Source organism: Mangifera indica, chromosome 17 (genome assembly GCF_011075055.1).
Source record: "Mangifera indica cultivar Alphonso chromosome 17, CATAS_Mindica_2.1, whole genome shotgun sequence".
Taxonomy (NCBI): Eukaryota; Viridiplantae; Streptophyta; class Magnoliopsida; order Sapindales; family Anacardiaceae; genus Mangifera; species Mangifera indica.
In genome coordinates, this window is record NC_058153.1 from 5712560 (window position 1) to 5737918 (window position 25359).

Here is a 25359-nt window from a genome sequence, read left to right on the forward strand (position 1 = left end):
ATCTCGGGACAGGTTTCCATAAGAAGAAACCTTTAAAAATAAGTGTGATATGAAATACTTCATTTATTATATGTATAACACCCTTAGATCCTATAAGGATGATTTTTTTTTTTTTTAGATATAAAAATATTATTTTGCGCTTAATTTTATTGCCATGTATGTTAAATAGAGATCACAAAATCCCTTCATTAGTATTAGAGTCATAAGATATTTGTTTTACATATACAACTTTTGGGTGAATTTGCATGTTTGCTTGATGATATCATAGTTTAGATTTCTTATATGGTCATTGTAACATGTTTAAAATTTGTTTTAATTTTAATTTAAATATGGTTTAGTATAATTTGATTGAAGTTTTGGTTGAAATTATAGGTGTGTGAATAATTCAATTCAAATCGTAAAATCAAATTTAACTGATTAAAAAATACAGTTTAGTTTGATTTGATTTGTAAAATGATTTGGTTTGGATTGACAAATTTTTAAAAAACTATTTTTAATTTGAGTTACGGTTGGAGAAATTTTCAAACTAAATCAAACTGTAAACTATATTTCTTTGAAATATATATATATAATTATATTTGACAAAAATATCAATAAGCAATTAAATGTAAAACTTGGTTTTTTTCATATTTATTTTGTCATTTTTATTATATGTATATTGTATAAATATTGTATATATATTTTACATGTTATTATATTCTAAAAGACTATAATTTATTTAAATTTATTAAATAATATATATTTAGAAGTTGATGATTTTAATATGTTTAAATCATAATTTAAACTAAATCAAGCCTCATTTTTTCAATTTGAGTTGATTTAATTTGAAATCTAAAATGGTTAGTTTGGTTTGGAAAATTTTCAAACCATTTTTTCAATTTTGTTTAAAAAGCTTTCAAACTGCATCAAACTAAATTGTGCATACCCCTAATTGAAATTATGTGATTGGTGGTTGAATCACATTTAATCTCATGTTATCATGTAATTTTTCGCATGATAATTAATCAAAACATCTGTTGGGACGTCATGGGAACATGCGAGGGCTTTTCATGTCTTTAAAACACATTTGATGCCTAACTTTTAGCACCCAATTAGATATATAGATGATATATAATCAAATGATTGAGTGATTTTAAATTAAGGATAAAATAACATTCAATTACTTGATAATGTATAATTTAGATTTTCAATTAAATATTCAAAATTGGATATATCTAACGTTGTTCACACATGAATCAATGGTAAACTAGCTTGCAATTTAGGAGACACATAAGTTGTCATTTGACATGCAAGCATTGTTGTAGATTAGACATATCAAATGGGTCGAGCCAACCTGTGGCTCATCCTAAGGTACAGTTAAAAATAGGGCTGGATTCGAGCCGAGATGAGCTCGGCTCGCAGTCAGCTCAGACTCGGCTCGGTTTATTTATGGGCGGCTCAAGTTCGGCTCGAACTCGACTCGAGCTCAACTCGGCTCGATTACAGTTTGACTCATTTTCGGCTCAGCTTGACTCATTTTTCATATCAAAACGACATTGTTTTTAATATATATGGATCAAAACGACTTCGTTTTGTATAAAAAATTTTTAAAAAAGATCTACCTAACCAACTCGAGCTCGATCGAGCCGAACAGAGCCCTGCTCGTTTTGGACTTGAACCAAGTCGAACCGAGCTCGAGCTCGAGCTGGCTCGGTTTAAGTCCAACCCTAGTTAAGAAGCCTGGCTCATAAAGGCATATCTTGGCTTTTAGGCTTGTGGGGCTGTTTAATACTGTTCATGTCATTTTAAAAAAACTAAAAAAAAAATTTAAATTCTTAAGCAAGCTGCAACTTGCAAGCCAGTAGCTATTAGCCAAACGAGTAGCCATTGGGTTTTCATTTTTTTTATTTTTTATTTTTTCCTGTGTAAACCTAATGTCTCCTACTCTCTTAATCACACACATTCAACTTAATTTCTTAGTATCTCATTCTATCTCTACATTCTCTTGTTTCAGTCCCCTTCAAATTTAACATTTTCTTTATTCAATTTTAATCGCAGTCCCTCCCGTCATTGTATTCATTCAATTTTTGTATTAATTTTTCTATGTTTTTTAATAAAAAATAAATTTAAAAATAATTATTTAAATTTTCTTATAAATTAATACAACCGAAAATCATAAATTGTCAGTCAATCTTTCAAATCATATTTTATTTATATTTTCAAATAATATAAAATTATTTCTATTACTAATTGTTGTATCTAATTAAATAAAATTATTTATTTTATCGATGTTGTCGTGATGAACTTGTTTTTTTTTAACGATGTCTTATTGGTTTACCTTATACTTGAGTTGAAAGAACTATATTTCATACTTCAAGTAACTCGTGTACATTAGCTTTAGATAATGCCACTTGTAATTTTTGTTATACTTGTTATTGTTATTATTCTCTTAATGTCTATTAATAATATAATTTCTTTTTTATTTTTCTAATTTTATTAATTACTATTTTTCTTTAAAATATTTTTATAATGGAAAAACTTAATATACTCTAAATAGAAAATGTATACAAACGATTCAAATAACTTCACTTTTATAGGCTCAACTGATCAGGAATTAGTGTAATATAAATACTGTAACATAAATTTTACACAATTTTTGTTACAGTGCTTCCATTGCACCCATTCTTGATCAATTGATTCTATAAAAGTGAAGTCTTTACAAAAGTGAAGTCGTCTCAATTGTTGAAATACATTTTTTGTTTAGAAAATATTAAGTATTTTTATTGTCAAATATGTTACAAAAAAATAATAATTAATAAAATTGTAAAAGCAAAATAGAAACTAAGTTGTTAATAAACATTAACAGAATGGTGGCAGTAGTAGAAAATATGAGAGACATTGTCGGATAACCATCCACACAAATTATTCGATTTTTCTTGATGGTTAAGTAAATGAAAAATAGTTGTTTTAACTCAAATATCAAGTAAATTAATAAAACGTAATTAAAGAAAATAAATCCATTACAGTGTTATAGATAAAATAAATAATTTTTAAATTAAATATGATAATTAATAATAAAAATAATTTTATATTATTTTAAAATATTTTTGATAAAATATAATTTAGGTGATCAACTTATAATTTACAATATTTGGTTGTATTAATTTGAAAAATAATTTATATTAATAAATTTAAATAATTATTTTTTTATTAATACAAAAATGGACGGACACGTCATAACCTTATTTATAAGGCTGTGTTGTGGGTCTTCCCAATTCGGTGGGTTGACTTGACACAAAGACCCATCATTGTTTAAGCCTTAGACCCACCCAAGCCTGATGAAGTGCACCAAAATCAGCTGAAATTGGCCTGACAAAATCCACTGTCGTCATGTCTCTGCCATCTGATTAATTTGACGTGGAAATTTATTGTTTTTTATGTGATTCCTCATAAATCTTTCTTTGTTGTGTAGAGCTTCTGACATCAATTCTTTTGAATCCACTATTTTTCTGAGTTTATAAAACATTTTAATTATTGTGTTATATTGAATTCATTATTTTTCTATGAGTTTTTTCCATTAAAAATCAACTGATAAATCATTTAATATTTAAAAAAAAAACATAATAGATGTGCTATATATGTATGTTAAATTATTTTATAAAAATAAATGAAATAAACCCATTTTAAAAATCACTATAATCTCTCATCAAATTGTCAGAATTTGTCTTTTTATCTATGGATGACATCTTCCTGTAACTGGGTCAGTACCTTGAAAAGGGAAGCGACGTTTGCCCTAAATTATATTGGAATCTATACAACGACTAATTGGAGCCAATTTGTACTAACAAGGCCAAAAGATTTATTCCCACTCAAGGTTTTATGTTATTCCAATATTCTCTATTAATGGTAAAGATAAAATTATTATTATGTTATTGATATTAAAAAATATATAATATGATTTTATTTTTCTTTCAAATTTTGAAAAATAATAATTTTATCTCAATCTTAATTTTTTTAAGGTTTGAAAAACGACATCTTCTCCCCCATTCGTAGGGTTTTCTCTTTTCCTTCTTCAACCACCGTCTTCGGCATGGACAATTACCTCTTCTTTTTCTTCCATCAATGAAGAAGGCCAAAGATTGATGAACAAAGATGAGCAATTTGTGGAGACCAATGAATGAAGGCGATGAATCAAAGACAAAGAGATTCGTCTTTGTCTTCATCGAATCAACTCTGGATGACGAGAATCAACTTGGTTTTTTGTCGATTTAGCTTTGGGGCAAGACAAATTGCATGACGGAAGCTTTGTCTAGAGTTGATTAGATGAAAAATGTTGTCAGATATGGAGAACCTTCGTTTGGATGCTTCATTTGGACGTTTCGTCTGGAAGCTTTGTCTAGACGACGAATCCTTTATCGTCATCCATCAGGAGAGAGCATCAACAGGAGAGAAAACGCCAAAGAAGCCAAGACATTGCCTTAAGCAGTCGTTGTTCGTTGGAAAATCATCGGAGAAATTTGAAACCTTATAGAGGAAATATAATATTTCAAAACTTAATCACAATGAAAATTGTTAGTTTTCTTAACCAAAAGAAAAAATAATATAAACTTTTATATTTTCTAATATTACTAATTAAATGATATTTTTTCTTTAATTCTAACTGAAAATTTTAACAAAAGTTAGATAACAAGTTGATATTCAAGTTTTTAAAATTTTGTGGGTGGGAGTTTGATCATAGACTAAATCTTGGGTGGAATTAAGTCTTTTCGCCTATTAATAAAACAAAGGGTGCTTCATGTGTTGCCTATGGACCCAAGTTGCCCCATCAGATCACCAAAAAAACATTCATCGGATAGCTTCCGTAGAGTGCATTTCTCAAATTATTGACAGTTCAATCAACTTTCGGCATTGCATATATCAAGTGGGCACAGAATCTTTTACTCATGAAAACAATGCACCCAATTGTTGTTACTTGCTAAAATCATAGGTGCACAGAGATCAATAACATCATTCAGAATTCAATTTATTAATAGGCCAAAAGGCTTGTTCCCATCCAATATAAAACAGAATCCCAAAGTCTTGCTTTTTTATTTTTAAAACCCTAAATATTTATTTATAAATAATTTTTTGTCAAAAATTTTGATTAAAGGAAAAATCATTATTTACTTAAAAATTTTAAAAAATTAAATTTTTATCATATTTTTCTCTTCATATTTAAAAACCTCACAATTTTTTCTCCACCCAAAGTTTGAAAAGTAACAACTTTTCTCTTAGGATTTTTCCCCTTTTCTGTAATAATGAATCGTTATCTCCAGTCGCTGGTTATCCTCTGTTCTACCTTATCTCTTCCACCCAGTCTCTCTTCTTTCTCTCTTTGGTCGTATTTGACCAAGACGAAGATGAAGACGAACAATCGTCATTTGAGATGAGACAATTTCGTCTTTGTCTCAACCAAAGACGATCAAAGAGGGAAGGGAGAAAGACCGAGAGGAAGCGATAAGGCGGAAGGGAGGACGGCTGATGGCTAGAGATGATGAGTCATTGCCAAAGAGAAGAAGAAAAAACTTTAGGAAAAAATTATCACTTCTCAAATTTTAGGTGAAGGCGGAAATTATAAGATTTTTAAACTTAAAAAATAAAATATGATAATTTTTAAATTTTTTTTAATAAATAATAGTTTTATCTTTAATTTTAATTAAAATTTTTAATAAAACTAATTTATTGATGGATATTTGAATTTAGAAAAAATTAGATGATATTTGGATTTTACCGTGTGATGGGTGGGAGCAACTCTACTGGCCGTATTAAAGAGCCACCATGTCATATCATGAATTGGACAAGGCACCGGTGTTTTGTTTTTAGGGGACTTTCTTCTTCTCCTTCCTCCACAATCAGCCAAAACATCTGTGGACCCTCTTTTTACACAAAATTACAACCAAGTCATCTTCCTAAATCACCAATCAAGCTTCTGCAATTGTCTGCTTTATGTTACCACATACCTTGTTTTTTTCAAACAATCTACAAAATTACTTCTACCACAAAATGGGAAGCAAATTGGTATTTCTCTTTCTAATTGTGTGGTAAAAATTGGCACTTGGAATTGGATTTTACAATTTCTTTTATGGTTTTTTTTTTTAAATCAGAACCCTAACAATATTCTGCCTGGTATTTCAAAAATAATTTAAAATTTTTTGCCGTGAGTACATCGTCAGAATTTATAATACGACGGCTTAAAAAATATTCATTTAATTACTCATCTTCTAAAATGTAACAAGTAGGAAATTTTTTGCTATTACCACAACTATTTTTGGGGGTATTACTGCCATTAACCTTTTTATTATGTTTTGCTACATAGTTTTCCCAAGTAGAAAGTTAGATATGGGCAAAATGCTCAGGCCTTATTTCTTGGGCTTAAGCTCAGACTGGGCCCAAGGGGGGCGGCAGGCCTAGGCACTACGGACCTGGTCCTAGATCTAGAGAGGGGACGTTTGGTCCTAAGTCGATAGATAGAGGTGAATTTTAATTGAGCCAAATTTAAATAATGGCTGGCTCGTGATCAACTTAAATAAAAAAAGTGTAATTCAAGCTTATGATGAATTCGTTGAAAAACCATAAAAACATGTCACAAAAGAAAAAAAAAAAAGTCCTCAATGATAACAAAGTTGAGTTGAGCGCCCAAGACCAGGGGCTTTGAGATCAATGGTCATATAAATAAAAATTGAAACATTACAATTTTGCCCATAACGATCAAAACTTTTAAATATATATTTTATTTTAGTTTGACTATAAATTGACCATTGCCTAACAATCAAAACTAACAATTGGTGTGGGAGTGCAAAATATATATATATATATATTATTTATTATTTTATCTCTCATTGAAAATTATTTAGTGATATGATAATAAGTAAATATACAAAATTATGCACATTATTTGTACATATATTTTTTTTTGGGTAACCAGAGAGCTCTAATACACAATAATCAAACTCATAATCATTACATCAGATAAACTAGGATTTTACAAACAGAGCAAAACCTCGAACCTGTTTTCTTTATGAAAGTTCTATTGTTCTATAAATTTTGTTAACTCCTAGAATATAAAAGACTTGTATATATAGTGCTCATTGTTTTTGTGCATATGTTTTATCTGACATTCAATTTTTGGGCTTGGAGAAGAAGTTGGATTTCAAGCTTGAAGTTATTGGTGGTGACACGAACTTTCAGATTCTACTGAGGTGTGTGGAAGTTCTATCTTTGGGCTACATTGTTCCTTGTAGATGTTATTTGTGATTTTTACCCTGAATATAAATTTGAATTCAAGTGTCTACGTATATCGGAAGGCAGAACATGTCTTCGAATTGCACATTTTTTGTTGATTTCAGAAACTGTGGCCCTTACAGATTAATATAAGAACCATTGTTCCATACATGCACCTAAGCTCACTCCGATTACAACAATTATTGAGATTCCTGAGTACTTGTGTGATACCATTCCCTAGCCTACAGAGGTTGTTTAGCCAACTGCAGTTAACACAAAATTTCTCACCTAAATGATATGCAATCACATACACTGCAGATACTTTCTTTAGCTGACATTCGGCAATATTGTACATTGAAAGCGAAAGGAAAATATACTGATGTTGAAAAAAATGTCCAGCCTAATGTATTATAAACAGGGTTTTGATACCGCAAACTGGCCACTCATATGGGTTAAGTTGTTTTGTAATTGCAGAAAGTATTCTGTAAGTTTGATCTTAGACTTTAATGCGAATGAGATTTTGATCTTCTCCAGCAACACAAAGGATTTGGCTGTCGTCCCTAACCATGCTAAAAAAAAGGTTTAGAGGTGAAATACAGATGATGGCTCTATCAGTAAAATAACTGGATAACACATATTATTTGCCCTACAATGTTATTGAAGAAGCTGCAAAATACAAAATTAGTATAATAATAACATAGATGTATTAATTTCCCCAAATGGGTCAAATACAATTCGTACATTCAACCAATTTATGGACAATAATGACACATACTATTACACAACAAAGGCCAGAACACCATTCAAGATTTCAGACATGTGATGGCTCAACCATCCTTTTCAGCTACAACCCTTTTGATGGGTTTCACCAACTTAAAATATTGGAGGTGCTCGACATCTCATCAGTAAGTAGACATTCAGCCGACAACACTCCTTATATAATGCTTTCTCAGTTTTCTCCTTCTAGGATTTCTTGCCCTGAATGAATATAATTCAATCTTGGTGTAAGACTGGTCTCATAAGAAAAAACACGATATTTGCATCTCAACAATTACGTTGTTGCGTCTGTATTTTGCTAAGCATATACTAATTCAGAGGCAACTGGTTTTTCTCCCTTTTGAACTTCATAGTGAGAACACAATGTTAATATAAAAAGTGCACAGCTAGAGTTGACCGATTTCAAGACCAGTTAGTCAAGTAAGAAGCTAAAAGCTCTGACAAAAAAGGAAAATTTTAGTAAATAATTAAAAGTTTTCCCGGGGCTCCTAAAGGGTAGCTTAACAATTACAAAAACAGATATAAAACAGTATACATTCCACAATGTATTACTAACACCTCTAGGATTAACAGACCTTTGCACAAGGAACCAGATTTCATGTAAATGTATATGATCTAGTCAAAGGCTTTTACATGCAATGTTACCACAAGAGCAAACCATCTTCAAATAGCTATTTTAAATGATCAAAATGGACAGGTATTGAAGAAAGGCAGTCCGAATATTTTACTACTACAAATTCTTTTAATTTCATGTTCTCTCCACAAGAAAACTCCTTGTTTGCTGGAAAAAGATGAAGTCAGAGGCCCCAGTCAAACATATAATGAACAGATAGATTTGGATCAATGTGGTTCAACGACGTAGACATTTCAGGTACGCAGAACTTTTAAGTTCTCATCAATTAGCCAACAGAAGAAACAATAATTTAGTTTTACTCACCAGTACTGATTGTGCAATACAAAAGAATCAGTTGAGACTTTTTTTCCATCATCATTGCGGTTCCAGTGGTAGAATGCATGTGTCCTGTTTAGAATCTCTAGTGTAGAATGCCCATAGCTGGCTTCACGGAATGCAGAATAATCAGGTTGTGGGTCTCTAAACCTAGAGAACCAAAGGACTATTTTTACAGATTGACCACCAAATGATGAATTACAGAGAGAAATAAACAAGAAATTTGTTTCTCTAACAGAGAACTATTAGAAAATACACTTACTTGAAAGCAGGGCAAATTTATCAGTCACGCAATTCAACTTACCTTCCAGCTAGACCTTCTTGATTTCCTCCATCCCCAACAGTGATGTATACAGGGGCGGATTTGTCTGCTACAGGATAACGCTCACCACTAGATATGTTGTAGTGAACATTTGAAATTCGGTACTGAAATTTTAAACTGTTTTAGAACATCCAATCTAGAAGCAGATAACTGCTTTAGAATGCACCAATATGTAATGCAGTATGTCTACATCTGAAGTATAAGCCAAAATGGTAAACTAAATTATCATCAGCAAAATGGTGTCATTTACCATTTTGTTTAGTTGATGACAATAAAAATTTATTCCCATCTCTAATCAATACTTAGTGAGCACTCAATTCCATCCAAGCAAAAGTTCCTATCAAAAGAGAACTGCATCTTTCACCTGTGAAATTTTGTACAGCCCATGTTGTATAAATTTGAATCTCTATGAGAATTGTGGCTGTTATTTGGATTTAGAAAAAGAGGGTTTTAAATCTTTATCAACTGCAAACTGGCTATTATTTATCAGCTCATTTTATTTATTTATTTTTTATTTCATCAACCTTCTAATTTAAATAAATTCTTCATTTTGATCTAATGGTTTGGGAATTTAGTCTTTTATTTAAAGATCAATCAAGTCCAGAATGTCATTAACAGAAGAAAACTGATGCAAGGGATTTTCTGTATATAGTTGGGTGATTTACTGAAACAAGAATATTAATGTGTGTGTGTGTGTATATGGTTAACAGAGGACAATTAGAATTTACAGTTTAGAGGTGTTTCTCTTGGAATTTTTATTAATGCCAAATTGAAGTTTTAATATAATTTTGCTTGTAGTCTGAAGCCATTATATGTCAGTACTCAACTCAAAGTAAATTACATCAGCACAATGACATTGTAACTAACAAACACAGACAAATAATATGCACTTAAGTTGGGGGATTCCAAAAAACTTCCTCACCCTTCAAACTGCTAATCCATTTATTTGTGTATGCAAAAAAATGGTCAGTTTTATAAGTTAAGAACTATACCGATCTTTCATAAGCATGAACATGGCCTGCAAAGATTACATCAACTCTATATCGTGTGAACCAACTCTCAAAGACTGCTCGCATACTTTCACCTTCCATGAAGTGTGCTTCATTACTGTTGTAGATTGGGACATGCATGAGAACAATTAGCCAAGGTGTCTTTTCCCTATCAACCCTTTTAAGTTCATTTTTGAGCCACCTCCATTGCGGAGTGTACTTTACTGTAAAATTTCATAATAAATCAAACAAGATATACAAACGCAATAAAAGTAATTCTTCCCTGCTATAGGAAAAATACAAAAATACCACTGATGAAATAATAAAAAGTATGCATGGATTAATATTGAGGGAAAAAACACAAATCAAAAGTGTCATTAACCCCAAGTTGCCTTTTTAATTATTTGGGTTTGTAGACTTTCCTACTAAAAACAAACACCACTCAGAATGTCACCTATTGCAGTTAGGTCGACATAATATGGAGTCATTTTCCAGCTTTACAAAGTCAATTATTTTCCATTTCACTTTTCTAGCTCAAGTATCCCAAGTGTCAAGAGCTAGCAAAATGCATCCATGGACAGTATATGTTTGTTTCAGCATCCTGGACCACAGCTAATATCAAACCTAACTACTAATGCACTAATTGACTTAAGTAACCCCTTAAAAGATGAGTACTATTACATGTAAAAATAAATTTTATTAACTTATCCATACACCCTGATATAGCAGCATGTGCTTAAATCATTTTGAAGTGAGAGAAAAAGTAAATAATCACATCATCCAGTCACATGTTGTCATCTCAATTTATATAGATAAGTTAATAAAATTTATTTGTACGCATAGTTTTATTCCTAAAACATTTCCTTTTGTAAGAGCCTTTTTAAATCATGCAGCATACTAACTCAAGGGAAACTACCTCAGCAAAATCAACCACCACCTCTTCACATCATATTATCAGTACCACATCCAACATAATATATCAATTGTTACCACATCACTTTTCATCATACTCCCAGTTTTTCCACTCTAATGATAATATACATCCTGTGCGAAACCATAGTAATCCTCAATAGTTTTAGGAAAATTCAATGTTAGTCAGTGCTTCATAACCAGCGGCAGATGATTTTAAGACAAATAAAAAGGCTCAAGTGCTTTGCTACATCAAACCGAGGCCAGGCATTAATTTAAGAAGTCATTACAATTTCCCATTTCAATAACTCCCCAGTAAATTATAAAGAAAACCTGCTGCACTGGACTGAAATACACCATGGTGTACCATTTTAACCTAAGTGCATCAAATTTGCCATGAACCCGTACAATCATCATTCACCGGATTACCAGTCTAGGTTAGTGACCAAACTTATATTTGTTTTCCTTCTCTATTTCTTTAATTTTTTTATAAAGAAAATAATGATAATAACAACTTTGTGTTGAGTTAAAAAGAAGAGAACATTAAGCTGAACAAATCATATTGAAAGGTTTAAATTACCTGTGGGGTGGTCATCTATCAACCATAAGATAATCTACAATAATAACTGCCAGAGAGCTCAAGCTTCTACAACATGACATCAATTTTTTCATATTTTCTACCACCCCTATAAGCTATGGAATGTTAAAATCTCTTTCAAATTCCTTTCAAATTTGAGGGTGTTTGTTTTTTTTTTTTTTTTTCTTCTGAGTACTGGAGGGGCCCTTTGTTAAGAGAACAAGCTGATATAGTAGAAAATATTGCAGCATTTCATATAAGATAAGATCTGTACAATGAAGATTTAGGATTTAATAGTTTTCGGAAGTACTTTAAGAAGGAAATTTATATATCTCATTCAAATTACTTTAGTTTTATTCTTAAGTTTTAAGTTACCTATCATTAGAAAATTTTCATGATTTGTTGTTTATTTAGTATTGGTCACTATAAGGTTGTTATTCTCAGGTTAGACATGATGATAATTTGAAAATTGAGTGTAGTTCTCTCTATTCTCTGTTATTGCCCTAATATTTTCCCCCATCTATTTTTATCTGATTTTTTTCCACCTATTCCTCTAGATTATTCTAAGCTATTTGTCCTACCTCTGCAAAGATGAGGGACTGATTCACATGTGGGAAAGTCTCTCATCCATTTGTCACCCAAACAAAAATCCATTACATAAGAACTAGTCAAATAAAACCGTTAAAAGATCTCAATTTTAACCTTCTCTGAGTTTACCATAATGATAGCTCTTAACTGAGATACAGAATTCACCAGTAGATACATCAAATAAAAGATACAGTTATTAACCCAGGGAATGAACAAGTGAAAAGAAAAAGGAAATTACCAAATGGAGAGTAGCTGGATAGCACAATTATATGGGAAGACGCACGTCTGATTGCATACCAAAGAGGATTACTACTTTTGGAGGCCAAGTAAGGGGTAGGATACCGATGAAGATAGGATTTGAATGGAATTGTTTCCCCCTACATACATGTATATTTCAACCAGTGGAGAACTAAAGAAGTAGTTGTACATTAAAGAATCTTATGATATTATCAGAATGTGCTTGTTTATATAAAAAAAAAAATTGATGCATTAGGAAAATGTCAGAGCTATGCTGGAACTTTATAATTAACCTGAGCTGTTTGACTAAAGAAATTGATACACTATAAATAACATCATCATAACTTTATATGTACACTTAGTTGTATGAAAAAACCTACATGGCTCATCGTAATATAAGCAATGTAACTAATGCAATCAAGGATATTGTAAATTAAGTAAAAAACAAATAGGCACATCAAAGAGGCTATGACTATTCAATCAAACATTTCAACTCAAATTCAATCATGTACTTCCCAAATTCAACATATTCTAGCAAGGGCCTGCTTATAGCAATGGAAAAGTAAACTTGACAGTTCAATAAATGTTATAATGGCTTTCAACCTAACACATGGAGGACACCAGTTTGCTTTGTGATCTAAAGATATTCTTGGCAGATATGTCACTAGTTGACTCTTACATATTGTTTTATATGTAGGAACAGGCCAACCAAATATGTACCACAACAAAAAGGTTAAGGGTAAAATAATGCAACAATGCAAACTGGTAGAATCAGAAGAAAGAGAATAAGGAGCAATAAAATGAAATAATTTAGTACACTGTTGCCTCTAAACGATCATTAGTGTACATGCAAATAATATATTTCAGCATCAAAGCAAGTCAACATGCACCATTGCTCAAAGATTCAAAATCTACTGTTTAGCAATAATGAATTCCAGAACTGCAATGACATAAATCTAACTCTTTACCATTTCAGGCATGTACTCTATTTCATGGTTTCCAGCAGACCAAATCCAAGGCTGATATGCAGCACTTTGCTCAATGAACCGACCCCAGGAATCCCAACGTATGCCAACATCATTATACTGATATCTATCAGCATAAGAAAGATCGCCAGCAAACAACACAGTTTGTCCTTCACTCTGCAAGTAATGCTTAAAAGTGGAGAGAGAATTATAAGTCTGCCCCAAGTCACCTGAAATTTATCGTAAACAGAATTTGTGAAAAAGAAATATTGAAGAAATATATTTGTAAGTCTTGAAATATGTGCACACATGCATGGATATGTGTGTGTGCATATGCACACACTCTGAAGAGAGAGAAAAGGGATTCACATGTGTATTTTCAATTCCATTCCGATAAAAAAAGGAGCATAAATCATTTGTTGGAGCAGCTTACTGTTATGATTCTTTGAGGAAACCATTCTAATTTTGCTAGACAAAAAAGATACAACTCACCAATGATTCCAAATTTGTAAGAAGCATCTGGATCAATCTTTGTAGGTGTTTGAAACCAAAATGCCCGAGAAGCATCACCACTCACAATCTTGTAATAGTACTTGGTATCATACTGAAACCCAGACACAGTTTAAGGAATGAAAATTCACTAAGCAGAAGACTGAAATTGGCATTCCATGCAAACAATAAATTTTATGCAGAAAGAATAACCCATAGCAGATAACAGATAATGTTTTTCACCTAATTAACATTTCCAAGAAGCTCTAAAAATTATATAAACCTACAAATATGTTTGCTAGATGCATATGTGAAAGTTCATGACCTCCAATTACAACTTCGAGTAAGTACTCCATTTCCATGTTAGAGGAAATTTAAACCATTATATAAATCCCACTTTCCAAGATGAAATTACCTCAAGACCATCGATCAGACAATGATGGATGTAACCAGACTTGTATTTATAAAAGGTGTAGTTTGTCATTGTCCCCTCTGCAGAAAAATCGTATTTGTTCTCTGATGTGCCATATTGCACTTTGCTGGGCCCTGGTTCATCAGCTGTCACCCATGAAACAATCACAGCCTTCCCATCATAATCCCCTTGAGTTATATGCACCTACAGATGAAGCAAAGAAGGAAACTACCCGTTAGTGGGTAAATTTAGGCAAGAGATTTAAAATAAAGAAAAACACAACAAACTTCTATGCTAGCGACACAACGCATCATCATCTGGTCACTTAACAATTGTTTTGTACAAACACAGTTCTCTCTCTAAACACAAATAAAAATGACCTTGAAGGACTTAAAACTACTTCACAACTAATCATTATACGGAAATGACTCCTAAAAACGAGAATTATTTGGATCCCATTCACTTATATTCCTCTTGAATAACATAATTTTAGAAAGATCTCTTCAAATGTTCGTCAGAAAATGCTGAAATGAATTTAAAGACTGCACAAGTCCATGCCATTCAAATAGCACACCAATTGAAAAAGAAAAAAACTCACTTGTTGCGGAGCATTATGTCCCTTGGGAACAGCAAATGCTTCATTATCAAGAGGGATATCAATGGAGGGCCACTCTGATCGAATAAAAGTACTTGTAATCCCTGCACTCCCACATTTCAAATTCCCCAACAGCACTAGTGATATCAATATATCTTCAAACAACCAGGAGTAGGAATGCCTCATTTGACCTCCAACCTGACTGCTCTGTTTGATCAATCGGTTAATTGAATCCAAGAACAAATCAAATTGTCAATAAAAACAGAAGACTTTAACCCACACTAACGATAGACACGCTGTTTAATCAACTTGGCTCAAACCCTTTTTATATTAATCCCAAAAGCAAAAAATATAAATAGATGAAAAAAAAAACAAAAATATAACATGAACCCAGAATGAGTGAGATATATGAGGTGATATTACCAATTATAGAAGCTTGTAGAATCAAAATTCAAAGAAAAATAAAAGTACAGGAACTGGTTGCTAATTTTAAAGTTTACAGAAGAAGTGCCTTAAAAGCATTGAAGAGAAGGGAAGAAAATGATTGATAATGAACTTGTCTTTGCTTAAAAAAGATTATTAAAGTAGAGCGGGACAGGTGCACGTTAGCACTAACAATGCTTCAAGACCTGGCTTGGTGTGAGTTAGAAGAGATGATGATTTGTCTTCATCATATATATTTATTCTACGAACCAAATTAATCATTTCCCTTTGTAATAAAACATTTTAGTTGTTTCATGTAAACCTTTTCCTTAAAAATGTCATTTTCATTAGAACCTCTTCATCAGGATAAGGAGCTGAAGCAAAGGATTCTAACAGAGACTAAAAATAAACTCTATACAATTCATCCAAGGAGTATAAAGATGTAACATAATTGGAAGAGAAGTTTTGGTGGGTATAAAGAAATATCTAGGTGGGATTGTGCAAAAATTGGGTGAAGAGAATTGATACAAAACAATTCAAAAGGGAAAGAATCAAGACATGCATTTGTTAAAAAAAAGAAAGGATAAGATAAGATTTTACGCACTCTTTTGCCTGCTATATAGATATAAGTTGATGGAATGAGTCTTTCACTTATAAGATCTCCAAAGAAAGTTCACCACAAAGCTAAAAGACAAATCTTGTTGTGAGATAGAGAGAGAGAAACAGTTTTTGCAATTTTAATAAGAGAATTTTTAGTTTAAAATGTATTAACTACTTTTGAATGAACTAACTTTATTATTTTATAATGGTGATTAGTTGTAATTTTCTAAAATTTTATTTTGGTCCACCAAAATGTTGATTTAAAGATTTATTATATATATATATATATATATATATATATATATATATATATATATATATATATATATATATATATATATAATATTTTACCACATTAATTTCATCTCACTAACACTTTAACTTTTAAAGTGTTATCTTTGCATCCATATAACATTTTATATGATTTTTATTATCCTTCGGAATGTGCTAACCAACCCCAGATAATTAATTCTCACTCTCGTAAGCTTAGTTTATTGGTGTGACCCTTTAGGTTTATCGTTGTGTAGCCATGAATCCTTTTTCGGACAATCCGAAAGTGTATTTGGAAACTCAATGACTATAACAAACATCTAGCAATGTGTCATAGCCTCTAAACCACGATAAAAAACACTCCATTGAATCTAAAATCTCCAATCGTATGTTCCATATAGATAATATCTTTCAATTGTCCAATCTAGATCGATTTGGGACTCATGAATTGTCAAAGTCTTAATTTCCATTCTTTACAAAACATCAATTTAAATATTCAAAACATATCATAACGAACATCTTTCATATGACTTATATTATACTTTAGCTAGAGATTTGATTTTCAATATTTATTGGTGTTGGCTTCAGAACTTGGATCTAGGTCGAATGAGCGAATATTCAAAACCCAATATTTTCTGAGTTAACAGATTTCATCTTGACCATCATTCTTCTCCACATACAAATAACACATGACCAACACTGTTTGTTTTATGAGACATGAATCACATGTATCTGTATCGAATCCAACCATGACATCTCAAGTCAAAGAATTACTTTGTACACTAGTACAATCTTATGATAAGTCATTGACTACGATTTAATGATCATGTGACTTATTGTTATTGGTCATGTTCAAAAAACGATTTTCTAACTATTAATCCATACTAATATCGTAATGACATTACTATTATAATCATCTGCACTAATATCATCTCATAAGATTCAACGAAGATATTCAGTATATTACTATGTGATATAATTGTCCAAGTTATATTACCTCCGTTGGAAACAATTCGATGATTTAGTTTGTATTAAATGAGTCATCTAGATAATTCATACACATACTCTATACTATTACAAAATAAAGGAAATGGTTTATGCATATGTACAAAAGAGCTACTTTTTTATTAATAAATTATTTAAAAGATTATATACAAGATTAAATATCTTGAAACCGACAACACGAATGGTTCCTAGGGAATATACTAATAGTTTGTTGCTAAATGTCTCACATGCCATCAAGTTAGAGACTGTTAGGATATTGCAACCTCTCAATTTATCAAAGTGGAAATGAGAGTGTATTTCCACAAACTTCATAGTTGGGCTCTCGATGACACATAGATAGATTAACCAAGTTAGTACACTCTCTAGTAGTGAAAGACACTATTTCCACTAATTAGTTGGGCCAGTTATATAAGAGAGAAGTAGACAAGTTGCATGGAGTACCTAAAACAACAGTTTCAAATAAAGATATTAAATTTATGTTAGCATGATAGGGAGTTTGTAAAGGTCATTAGGCAAAGAATTAGCTTTCAGTACAACATATCATTTCGAGACAAACTGATAGAGAGGACTAATCATCCCCAAACTCAGCCTTGAAGAGATATTGTATGATAAAGAGATCAGATTATACGATAACAGTATTATTGATAGGTTAACAATCAATCTCTAACATTTCGTTAGTTGGGTAGTTATGATATTTTGCTATACGTCAATTTTGGTTTATGTATGGATGATTGTTGAATTGTAGATTCAACACAAATTTGTGCACTACTAACTCGATGAAGAGCCTATGAGTCACATACAATTGGGGTTGATCGAATTTTACAAAGGCATTAAATTATTCAAGATGAATCTGGTTTGATATCTAAATTATTGGTTTGGAGTCTTGTAAAATGTTTGGACACAAAACATACTATTAATGTTTTGAGGACTAAAGTGAAATAATCCGAAGGTAAATGTTTTGGGTGAAATAACATGTAGTTGACTTGATCAAATAAGATAAAGATAAGGTTGGAAATGGATAATTGTCAAGTCACACACAACCGTACATGGTCAATGCACATTCGTGCATTATCTCGGGTTGACCTTATTCGTAGATTTTATCACATCTCAAAATATGGATTATTACGAATCATGCAATATATGAATAAGATCAAGTAAACAACTATGTTTGATGATGTTTGATAATACATCGTCTCCTATATAAGAAGATGTACTATCGTTCATCATCCAAACTGTGCATAAAGGTTCTAGCAAACCTAAGTTGATTGTCCATCGCCTCTTTTGTACCTCCTGTAGATAGAAAGGTGTTTTCCTGTACTTGGATAAGAAACAAGTAAGAACCTAATTTTGGCATCATTAAAAAGAAGGGGCCACCAACGTTGGCACATTCCTTCAAACACCATATGTGCCCTTAATTTTATATAGTCTTTAGTATGTTAACATAGCAATAACTACAAGTAAATCTTTTGTATAGTGTTGAGCAATGCTATGTGTACCCATTTTTTACACATAATTTATGTATACAGTGATGTGTCATCATGTAATTAGATGATTTTAAAACATTTGTCACTATATGATAAAAAAATATTCAAACACATGATGACACCTCATCTGTGTACACAAATTGTATATAAAAAATGGGTATACATAGTTTTATTGGTATAGTGTTTATGGTAGATTTTAATGTACTTAAAATTTTAAAATTATTATTTCATTGTCATTACGATGATTTTTATAATCTATAAATACCAACATAATTGTCATTAATTAATTAAAAATACAATACAATATTTTAATAAAATTACAATATTAATCTTAATCATTACTAAATGAGAGCATATGAAAGCATCAAGTGATTGTTATATTGGTAAAATTATATCACTTTCTATAGTTAGAAATCATTACAAGTTTAACCTATTTAACCATCTGTTGGCATAAAAATGTTTACAACTAACTACTCCATAACATGCCAAATCAGTTGTAAACCCCAATTTTCACACTTTATATATCTTCATTGAGTTAGACGTGACAAGATCAATTCTATCAATCACACTTTCCATTTCAACAGAATCCCAACTCCTTATATATAGTAATCATGATACATTGCTTGCAGCAACGCTCTGATTTTATTATGAAGTAGAAAAACAGATTTTGGTTGTCTTATTTCTATTTCGACTTACTACATAAATCTGAAGAAAAACTCACTCAGTGATTTCCTGTACAATTATCACCAATTTACCTGATGATAACCTCTGTGGCCATAAACGCCACCTCTAACAGCATTCTGTAGTGAGAAATCGAACCAGAGTTTTATGGGTTTTCAGACAACATCGCAACTGTGTCTATCCATACCTTTCCCTGCCACACTTCTCCAATACTAACCTAAAAATTAAGGTGAAAATTCCAGGGCACAGGCCACCGCAAAATTCATTTCTCATTGGTATCAAAAAGCCAAAACTTAACATCTATCCAATGCTTCCGTGCTTCTATCTTTAGGTGCATTTCTACGGAATAGACCCTTGAAAATTGCAAAAACTGCAATAAAAGCAATTTCCATATGCTCTGAGCTAGTCAATTTTATACCAACCTGTCCCATTTTCCTGCTATTTAGATTACCATTGACCGACATTTTCATCCCTCGACTTGGCCGGAACTCAGATTGGAAAACTCCACCTAATACTAGCTCTTTATTATAAGAGAGAGCTGTCATTGTCAAACTGATGCTGTCATTCCTCACTGGGTAGTCTCTCCCTCTTAAAATTGCTTCAAAACTCCCGCCATATGCAGCTTGTCCTGGACCCCCCATTCGGCCAGCATTCATTACCAACTTCAGTCGTTTCCCAATCAGTAAGGCATCTTCAAGCTTTGTGCCAAGATAATACTTGTTCCCAAAAGATGTCAAAGAAACCCCCAAGTCAGTAACATTCTGCTTGAGATTCCTCATTTTTGTGTTGCTGTGAATTGTATAGATCAGATCTTTACCAGCAGATTGAACATCCAGACCAACACAGTAAGTAGGCCCCTTAGGATCCTCGTAGGCAGCAGCAAACTCTGACTGAATACTGAAATCACGCTTGTCCTTGCTTGTCTGTCCGGCAACTGAGATAAGGACATTCTGTTTTATTTCCAAAGCTGTCTCCAAATTAATTCCATCAAAGCCAACATCATGATCCCATCCACGGGGGTCAAGAACAGGCCTCACAAGCCACTGGTCACTTGTCACAAGGCAGCGGTATCTGTGGGACAGGAAATCTGGGTCAAAACTAGGAGGGACTGCAATATCTGGTAGCATCATGGCCTCTGGATATACCTCATTATCAGGATTATTGTCATTGGGGGAATTTTCCTCCTTGGAAAGCTTAATCTCCTTCCGCCTTTGAAACTCTTCTTTCATCTGTTTTTTCAAATAAAGAATCTCTCGGCAATCAAGCTCATCAAGATAGGATCTTTTCTGGGATTTTGTCAATCTCTCAAACTGGGCTTTTGTCAAAATCCGTATTGATGGTAACTGATCATATTCATCTTCTTCATCCATGTCCGAAACAAATATTTCATCCATTTCACTCTCTGCTGCAGTTGGACTTGATAATGAGCGATGACGGAGAAAAGAGGAAAGGAGATGAGGAACAGAAGGAAGTCGGGCATTATTCAAGGGCCCCAATTCGATGCTGTCTTGAAATTCCAAAAGGGAGTTAGCATCACCAAGAACTTTGGTACATATGGATAATAACAAGAAATGAGACCTCCAAACCTGTCCATTTGGAAGGATAGGTTCCCCCCTCACATTTTTTCTACACTGAGGATGATTTTCCACTAAAAGCACAGGGTTTTCAATTCTGGAGTCAGATACTGCCTGGTGTATGTAATGTTGCACCAAATCTGTGCATTGGCTCACATATGATTCATAGCTAACAGGATACCCACTGGGTCCATCAGGAAGAGTTGACGAATGAGTCATGACAAGGATGGTGTTAAACCAAATTGCAGAACCAAAAGCTTCAGTCATTAGCTTCAAAAGTGGAAAATCACTATAGCCCATGTTGATGAGATCGAGACGTTCAAAATATAAAACAATGTCTGGTGGTGATTTTTTAATGAATTTCTTGACAGAGAGCATAATCTTCCTATTTCTCCTTATACTCCTTGCAGAAGAAGGTAAAAAACCAGGGGTATCAATGAAAGTTACTTTTATCCCACTAACAGTTCCCACAACCTCTTGGATGTGATCTGTTGCAGGTCGAAATGCACCAGTCTCAGTCTTTATTTGATCAAATACAGAATTTATGGTTGCACTCTTACCAACCCCTGTTTTTCCCAGTACAAGTATTCTAATTGAGAAATCCAATTCAGGTAGACCAGCCGCCTCTTGATCTCTTGCTATTGCTCTAACTCTGTCAGTTCTGAGGTTGACCATTTTCATATCTGATTCTCCAGCTCGTATCAAAGTTGCCAAGTGTATCCGATATAAAACTTTGGCTACCAAGAGACCATCATGTCTGTGCCCAACACGTTGAATAAGACGCAGGAACTTAATTTGGAGATCTTCAATCTTTGCCGAAGGACCCATCTTCTTTTCATCAACATTATGACTATTAGATCGAGTGGAATCTTCAACTAGAACTTGTTGCAGCGATTGATGAGGTCCATAACCCTGATTAACATCAGAAACGCATGATGCATCAGGAGATACTGGTGGTGCTACCAAACTGGATGTGTGAGCTGAAAATAACAACACAATAAGCTCTTACTGAAAAATACGCGACAACAGCAAAACAAAATTTCAATTCAGAGACTCAAATTGGAACATGACACTGGAACAAGTTCCTACCAGCATTATCACCAATACAGCACAATCTGAAAATCTAGGGCCTAAGCACCAGATGTAATTAAAAAAGCTGTATTCTAATTGACAATCTAGGAAGGAAAATTGTGCATCCCAAAAGAATATTTTGCACTACACACTAAACTATCAATTCAAAGAAAAAAAAAGCAATAAGAAAACTGTCTCACAGACTTGAAAATGCTGAAAAACCCCCTTATTGGCGTATTCCATGTTCCAAAGTCCAAGGGAAGCCAAGGCCGAGACATAAGCATACTAGAGTTCTCCTTATATAGAGTTTTCTCTGATATATAGTCTGAAGAAGTAACTCAAAATTAAATAACTAAAATCATACACAGGTGTGTAGAGCCCCATCTAGAAACACTCAATCAATACATTGATAATTTAACTAAAAAGTTTATTCCTTAGAGCAAAATAACAAGCATAGTTAAAATGTAATGCTTCCAAAAGAATAGTTACTGATTTACTTAAACATCCCAGAAAGATGGTGGTTGACAACTATCCATCAGTTTGAAATGTTGACTGGTCCCTGACAACCCAAAACCGAAGAACACATAATTCAAGAACATAATGTGAAAAACAAAACAAAACAATCAGGCGCCTTAAATGATGTTTTTGGGTACAATAATAATAACTCCAAGTGACTAGGAAATCAATTAAAAAACAGTAAGGGCAATTGACATCGGTTGGATTACCTGAACTATGAAGATAAAATCAATGTATACTTGGCACTTGGTTTAAACTAAATGGCACAGTTCTAATCCACATTTTACAGAAATTCACACTAAAATGATAAAATTTAACTTAAAATAAAGAGGCAGGGGAAAGGCAATGCCTCGGTCGTCAAACTCTTCATCAGGAGATCCTCCATGAAAGAAACTTCTACCGCTTGACAGGGGCCCGGATGATGCCAGTGAATTTGACAATAACTGAGAGAAAACCCAGTCTCTAACACCCTTCATTGCCCTGAATTATACTAAAAAAATTACGCCAATTAAAGAAATCATCCACCAAATACACCCAAAACATAAATGAATAATTACACTCACAAAACGGTTAAAAATAATTAATTAACAACAAGATTTAATCACCTAAAACAGAGAAAATTGAAGGCGGAATTCAAAAAGCGATGAGAATTAAAAGCCGGCTTCAACGAGGAAAATTCATTTGGCGTGAGACAATAAACCAATTCGGTGAAACGAATAACAGAATTGAAAGGGAAGTTGGTGGCGGTAGAGTTGAGAGTGGGTACGGTGATAACGAAGGGGAGGCTGAGAAGTAGCCGAAGAAGGGGTAGAAGGATTAGATGAGACAGAGAGAGATCAGGGTTGTGCTTTTTGTTTGTTGTTGTGCTTTTGGAGAAGAGAAATACGAAAATGAGAGCATTTGCAAATAGCAGCACGATTTTGTTTGATAAGATTTTGTCATTCACACGTGTATTGGGCGGGATTGGAAGCAAGACATTGTGTTGCGTCATCCGTTGTTTCGAGGCAGAATTACATTTTGACCTCTAATGAGAAAAGGAAGAAAATCCCCCTCTTTGGTTTCGAAAATACTTTTTTTTTTAATGATCAGAAAATCTTATCCGACTTCATCAGATAAGCAAATTCTGAGATATAATAATTAAAATCGCAACTATTATACTAGATAATTTAAGGTTTTGTTTTATTATAATATTTTATTATTCAATTCTAGATTAATTTGTCTAAGTTTGTCATATCATAGGAAGATTATGTCAGTTAAACCCTAATTTTTCACAAGGTCTTGTCATAAAATTTGTAGTTCTACAATTGAAATTTAGAATTTTTCTATGATATATTGTTGTGCGGTATTCCCCTACCCTTCAAATATCTCTCTCAGAAGCATCTCTTCAATGAAATCTTCAAAATAATTACAACTAGTTACAAGTTTAATAAACAAAGAGCATCCCTTGCACTCCATACATCAAAGAATGTGGATAGACCTTTCAACCCATGGTAGTAAAAAGACTTCTACTTACTAATGAATCTGCTTTGAATTTTTCAAAAGAATTTTTTCATTCTCTTTCATGACAATAAAAGAAAGTTATCCCCTTCTTCCCAATCAAGATAACTTAGTTATTGTAAATTATCGGTTCTAATGAACAAATCCCTAAAATAAATAAATATATTCCCTTTGTGTACATTCTCTTCAAGACATACTTTGTAAGCAACAACCAATAACTACACTATAGACGTAGGTTTTCTGATCATCAAGTCAAACTGTGTTAAAAATTTTATATCTTATTTACTTTCATGGCCACAATCTTATTCATTATACATTATAATAGACACCAAAGTGTTATCAAATCTTATCGCTATTATTAGAGTTTAACTTGCACAAGGCTCGAGACTGCATACTTTAGTTGGTGACAAAAGTAGTAGACAAAAGTAGTAGATCTTCCCGAGTATTCTTACAAAAGTAGTAGTATCCATGTCATCATAACTGAAGTTTGGTGACAAACTCATGATGACCTAGTTAAGATGGATCAAGTCATAGGTATTTTAGGAATTTAGTAAAAGATAGGTATCTTGCTTACTGAATGATTTTTACTCTCCCCCTTTCTTTTCATGTTTTACAAGTGAAAATGAATATAGTAGCTATGGAATGAGTGATAGTCAATGAGTGAGGGCATATGTGTCATTTTTCAACTTATGTGTTTTTCATTCGAACAATTGTTTAGACATGTTATTTTTGCTACACACAATTGTTTGATGTCTGATGATTATATATGATTTGTAGATATCCTTTTTGTTTTCGTTTGCTTTTAATAAAGGGTAATTTGGTAATGTTGCAAGTGAATGTTGAATGTGTGAAGAAATTTTAACTGATTGCATGTTGAAATACTCTAAGTAAGTGATGTTTTCCTCCTAAGAGAAGCACTTTTGAAGAAAATGTTACAAGTGATATCAGAACACGATTATCCTAAGATGTATGTAGCTAATTTAAATTAAGAAAATAAGTTTCTCATGCTACGTTGACCGCATTTGAAGTCGATCACTATAAATTTAAGTTTAAGTTATACTTGTTAAAATATGTTTGAGACTTATTGTTATGGGATTTTCAGAATCATAAGGAGATCAAATAGGTATAATGGAAATAGCCAATGAGGAGACCCACCATAGACACAAGATTCAAGGCTAATTCATCAAGCC

The 25359-nt window shown here is 32.5% G+C and overlaps 2 protein-coding genes across 6 annotated transcripts; both read right to left on the reverse strand.

Annotated features, from left to right (window-relative positions):
* Positions 1 to 7920: 7920 nt before the first annotated feature.
* LOC123200925 (bifunctional purple acid phosphatase 26-like) lies at positions 7921 to 15450 on the reverse strand. The gene is made up of 9 exons (XM_044616311.1): positions 15052 to 15450; positions 14457 to 14657; positions 14045 to 14156; positions 13556 to 13782; positions 12589 to 12727; positions 10280 to 10500; positions 9270 to 9391; positions 8954 to 9115; positions 7921 to 8217 (listed from the first exon to the last, which is right to left on the reverse strand). The coding sequence occupies exons 1-9, from the start codon at positions 15232 to 15234 to the stop codon at positions 8157 to 8159; spliced, it is 1428 nt and encodes a 475-aa protein (XP_044472246.1). The 5' UTR covers positions 15235 to 15450; the 3' UTR covers positions 7921 to 8156.
* Positions 15451 to 19384: 3934 nt separating this feature from the next.
* On the reverse strand, positions 19385 to 23580 carry LOC123200678 (translocase of chloroplast 90, chloroplastic). 5 transcript variants are annotated; one of them, XM_044616004.1, is made up of 3 exons: positions 23278 to 23580; positions 23022 to 23152; positions 19385 to 21997 (listed from the first exon to the last, which is right to left on the reverse strand). In XM_044616004.1, the coding sequence occupies exons 2-3, from the start codon at positions 23055 to 23057 to the stop codon at positions 19805 to 19807; spliced, it is 2229 nt and encodes a 742-aa protein (XP_044471939.1). In that variant the 5' UTR covers positions 23058 to 23152; positions 23278 to 23580; the 3' UTR covers positions 19385 to 19804. The 5 variants fall into 5 exon arrangements, with proteins under 5 accessions (XP_044471939.1, XP_044471937.1, XP_044471938.1 ...); XM_044616002.1 differs by having other exon boundaries at positions 19385 to 22065; XM_044616003.1 differs by having other exon boundaries at positions 23022 to 23162.
* Positions 23581 to 25359: the final 1779 nt, after the last annotated feature.

Coding starts and splice junctions, on each gene's coding strand:
- LOC123200925 (XM_044616311.1), bottom strand. CDS start 15,234: ATGAGGCATTCCTACTCCTGGTTGTTTGAAGATATATTGATATCACTA. Junction 12,728..13,555: donor TAGAGTACATGCCTGAAATG/GTAAAGAGTTAG, acceptor ACATGTATGTAG/GGGGAAACAATTCCATTCAA. Junction 9,116..9,269: donor CAAGAAGGTCTAGCTGGAAG/GTAAGTTGAATT, acceptor TTGGTTCTCTAG/GTTTAGAGACCCACAACCTG.
- LOC123200678 (XM_044616002.1), bottom strand. CDS start 23,148: ATGAAGGGTGTTAGAGACTGGGTTTTCTCTCAGTTATTGTCAAATTCA. Junction 22,066..23,021: donor TGAAGAGTTTGACGACCGAG/GCATTGCCTTTC, acceptor TGTTATTTTCAG/CTCACACATCCAGTTTGGTA.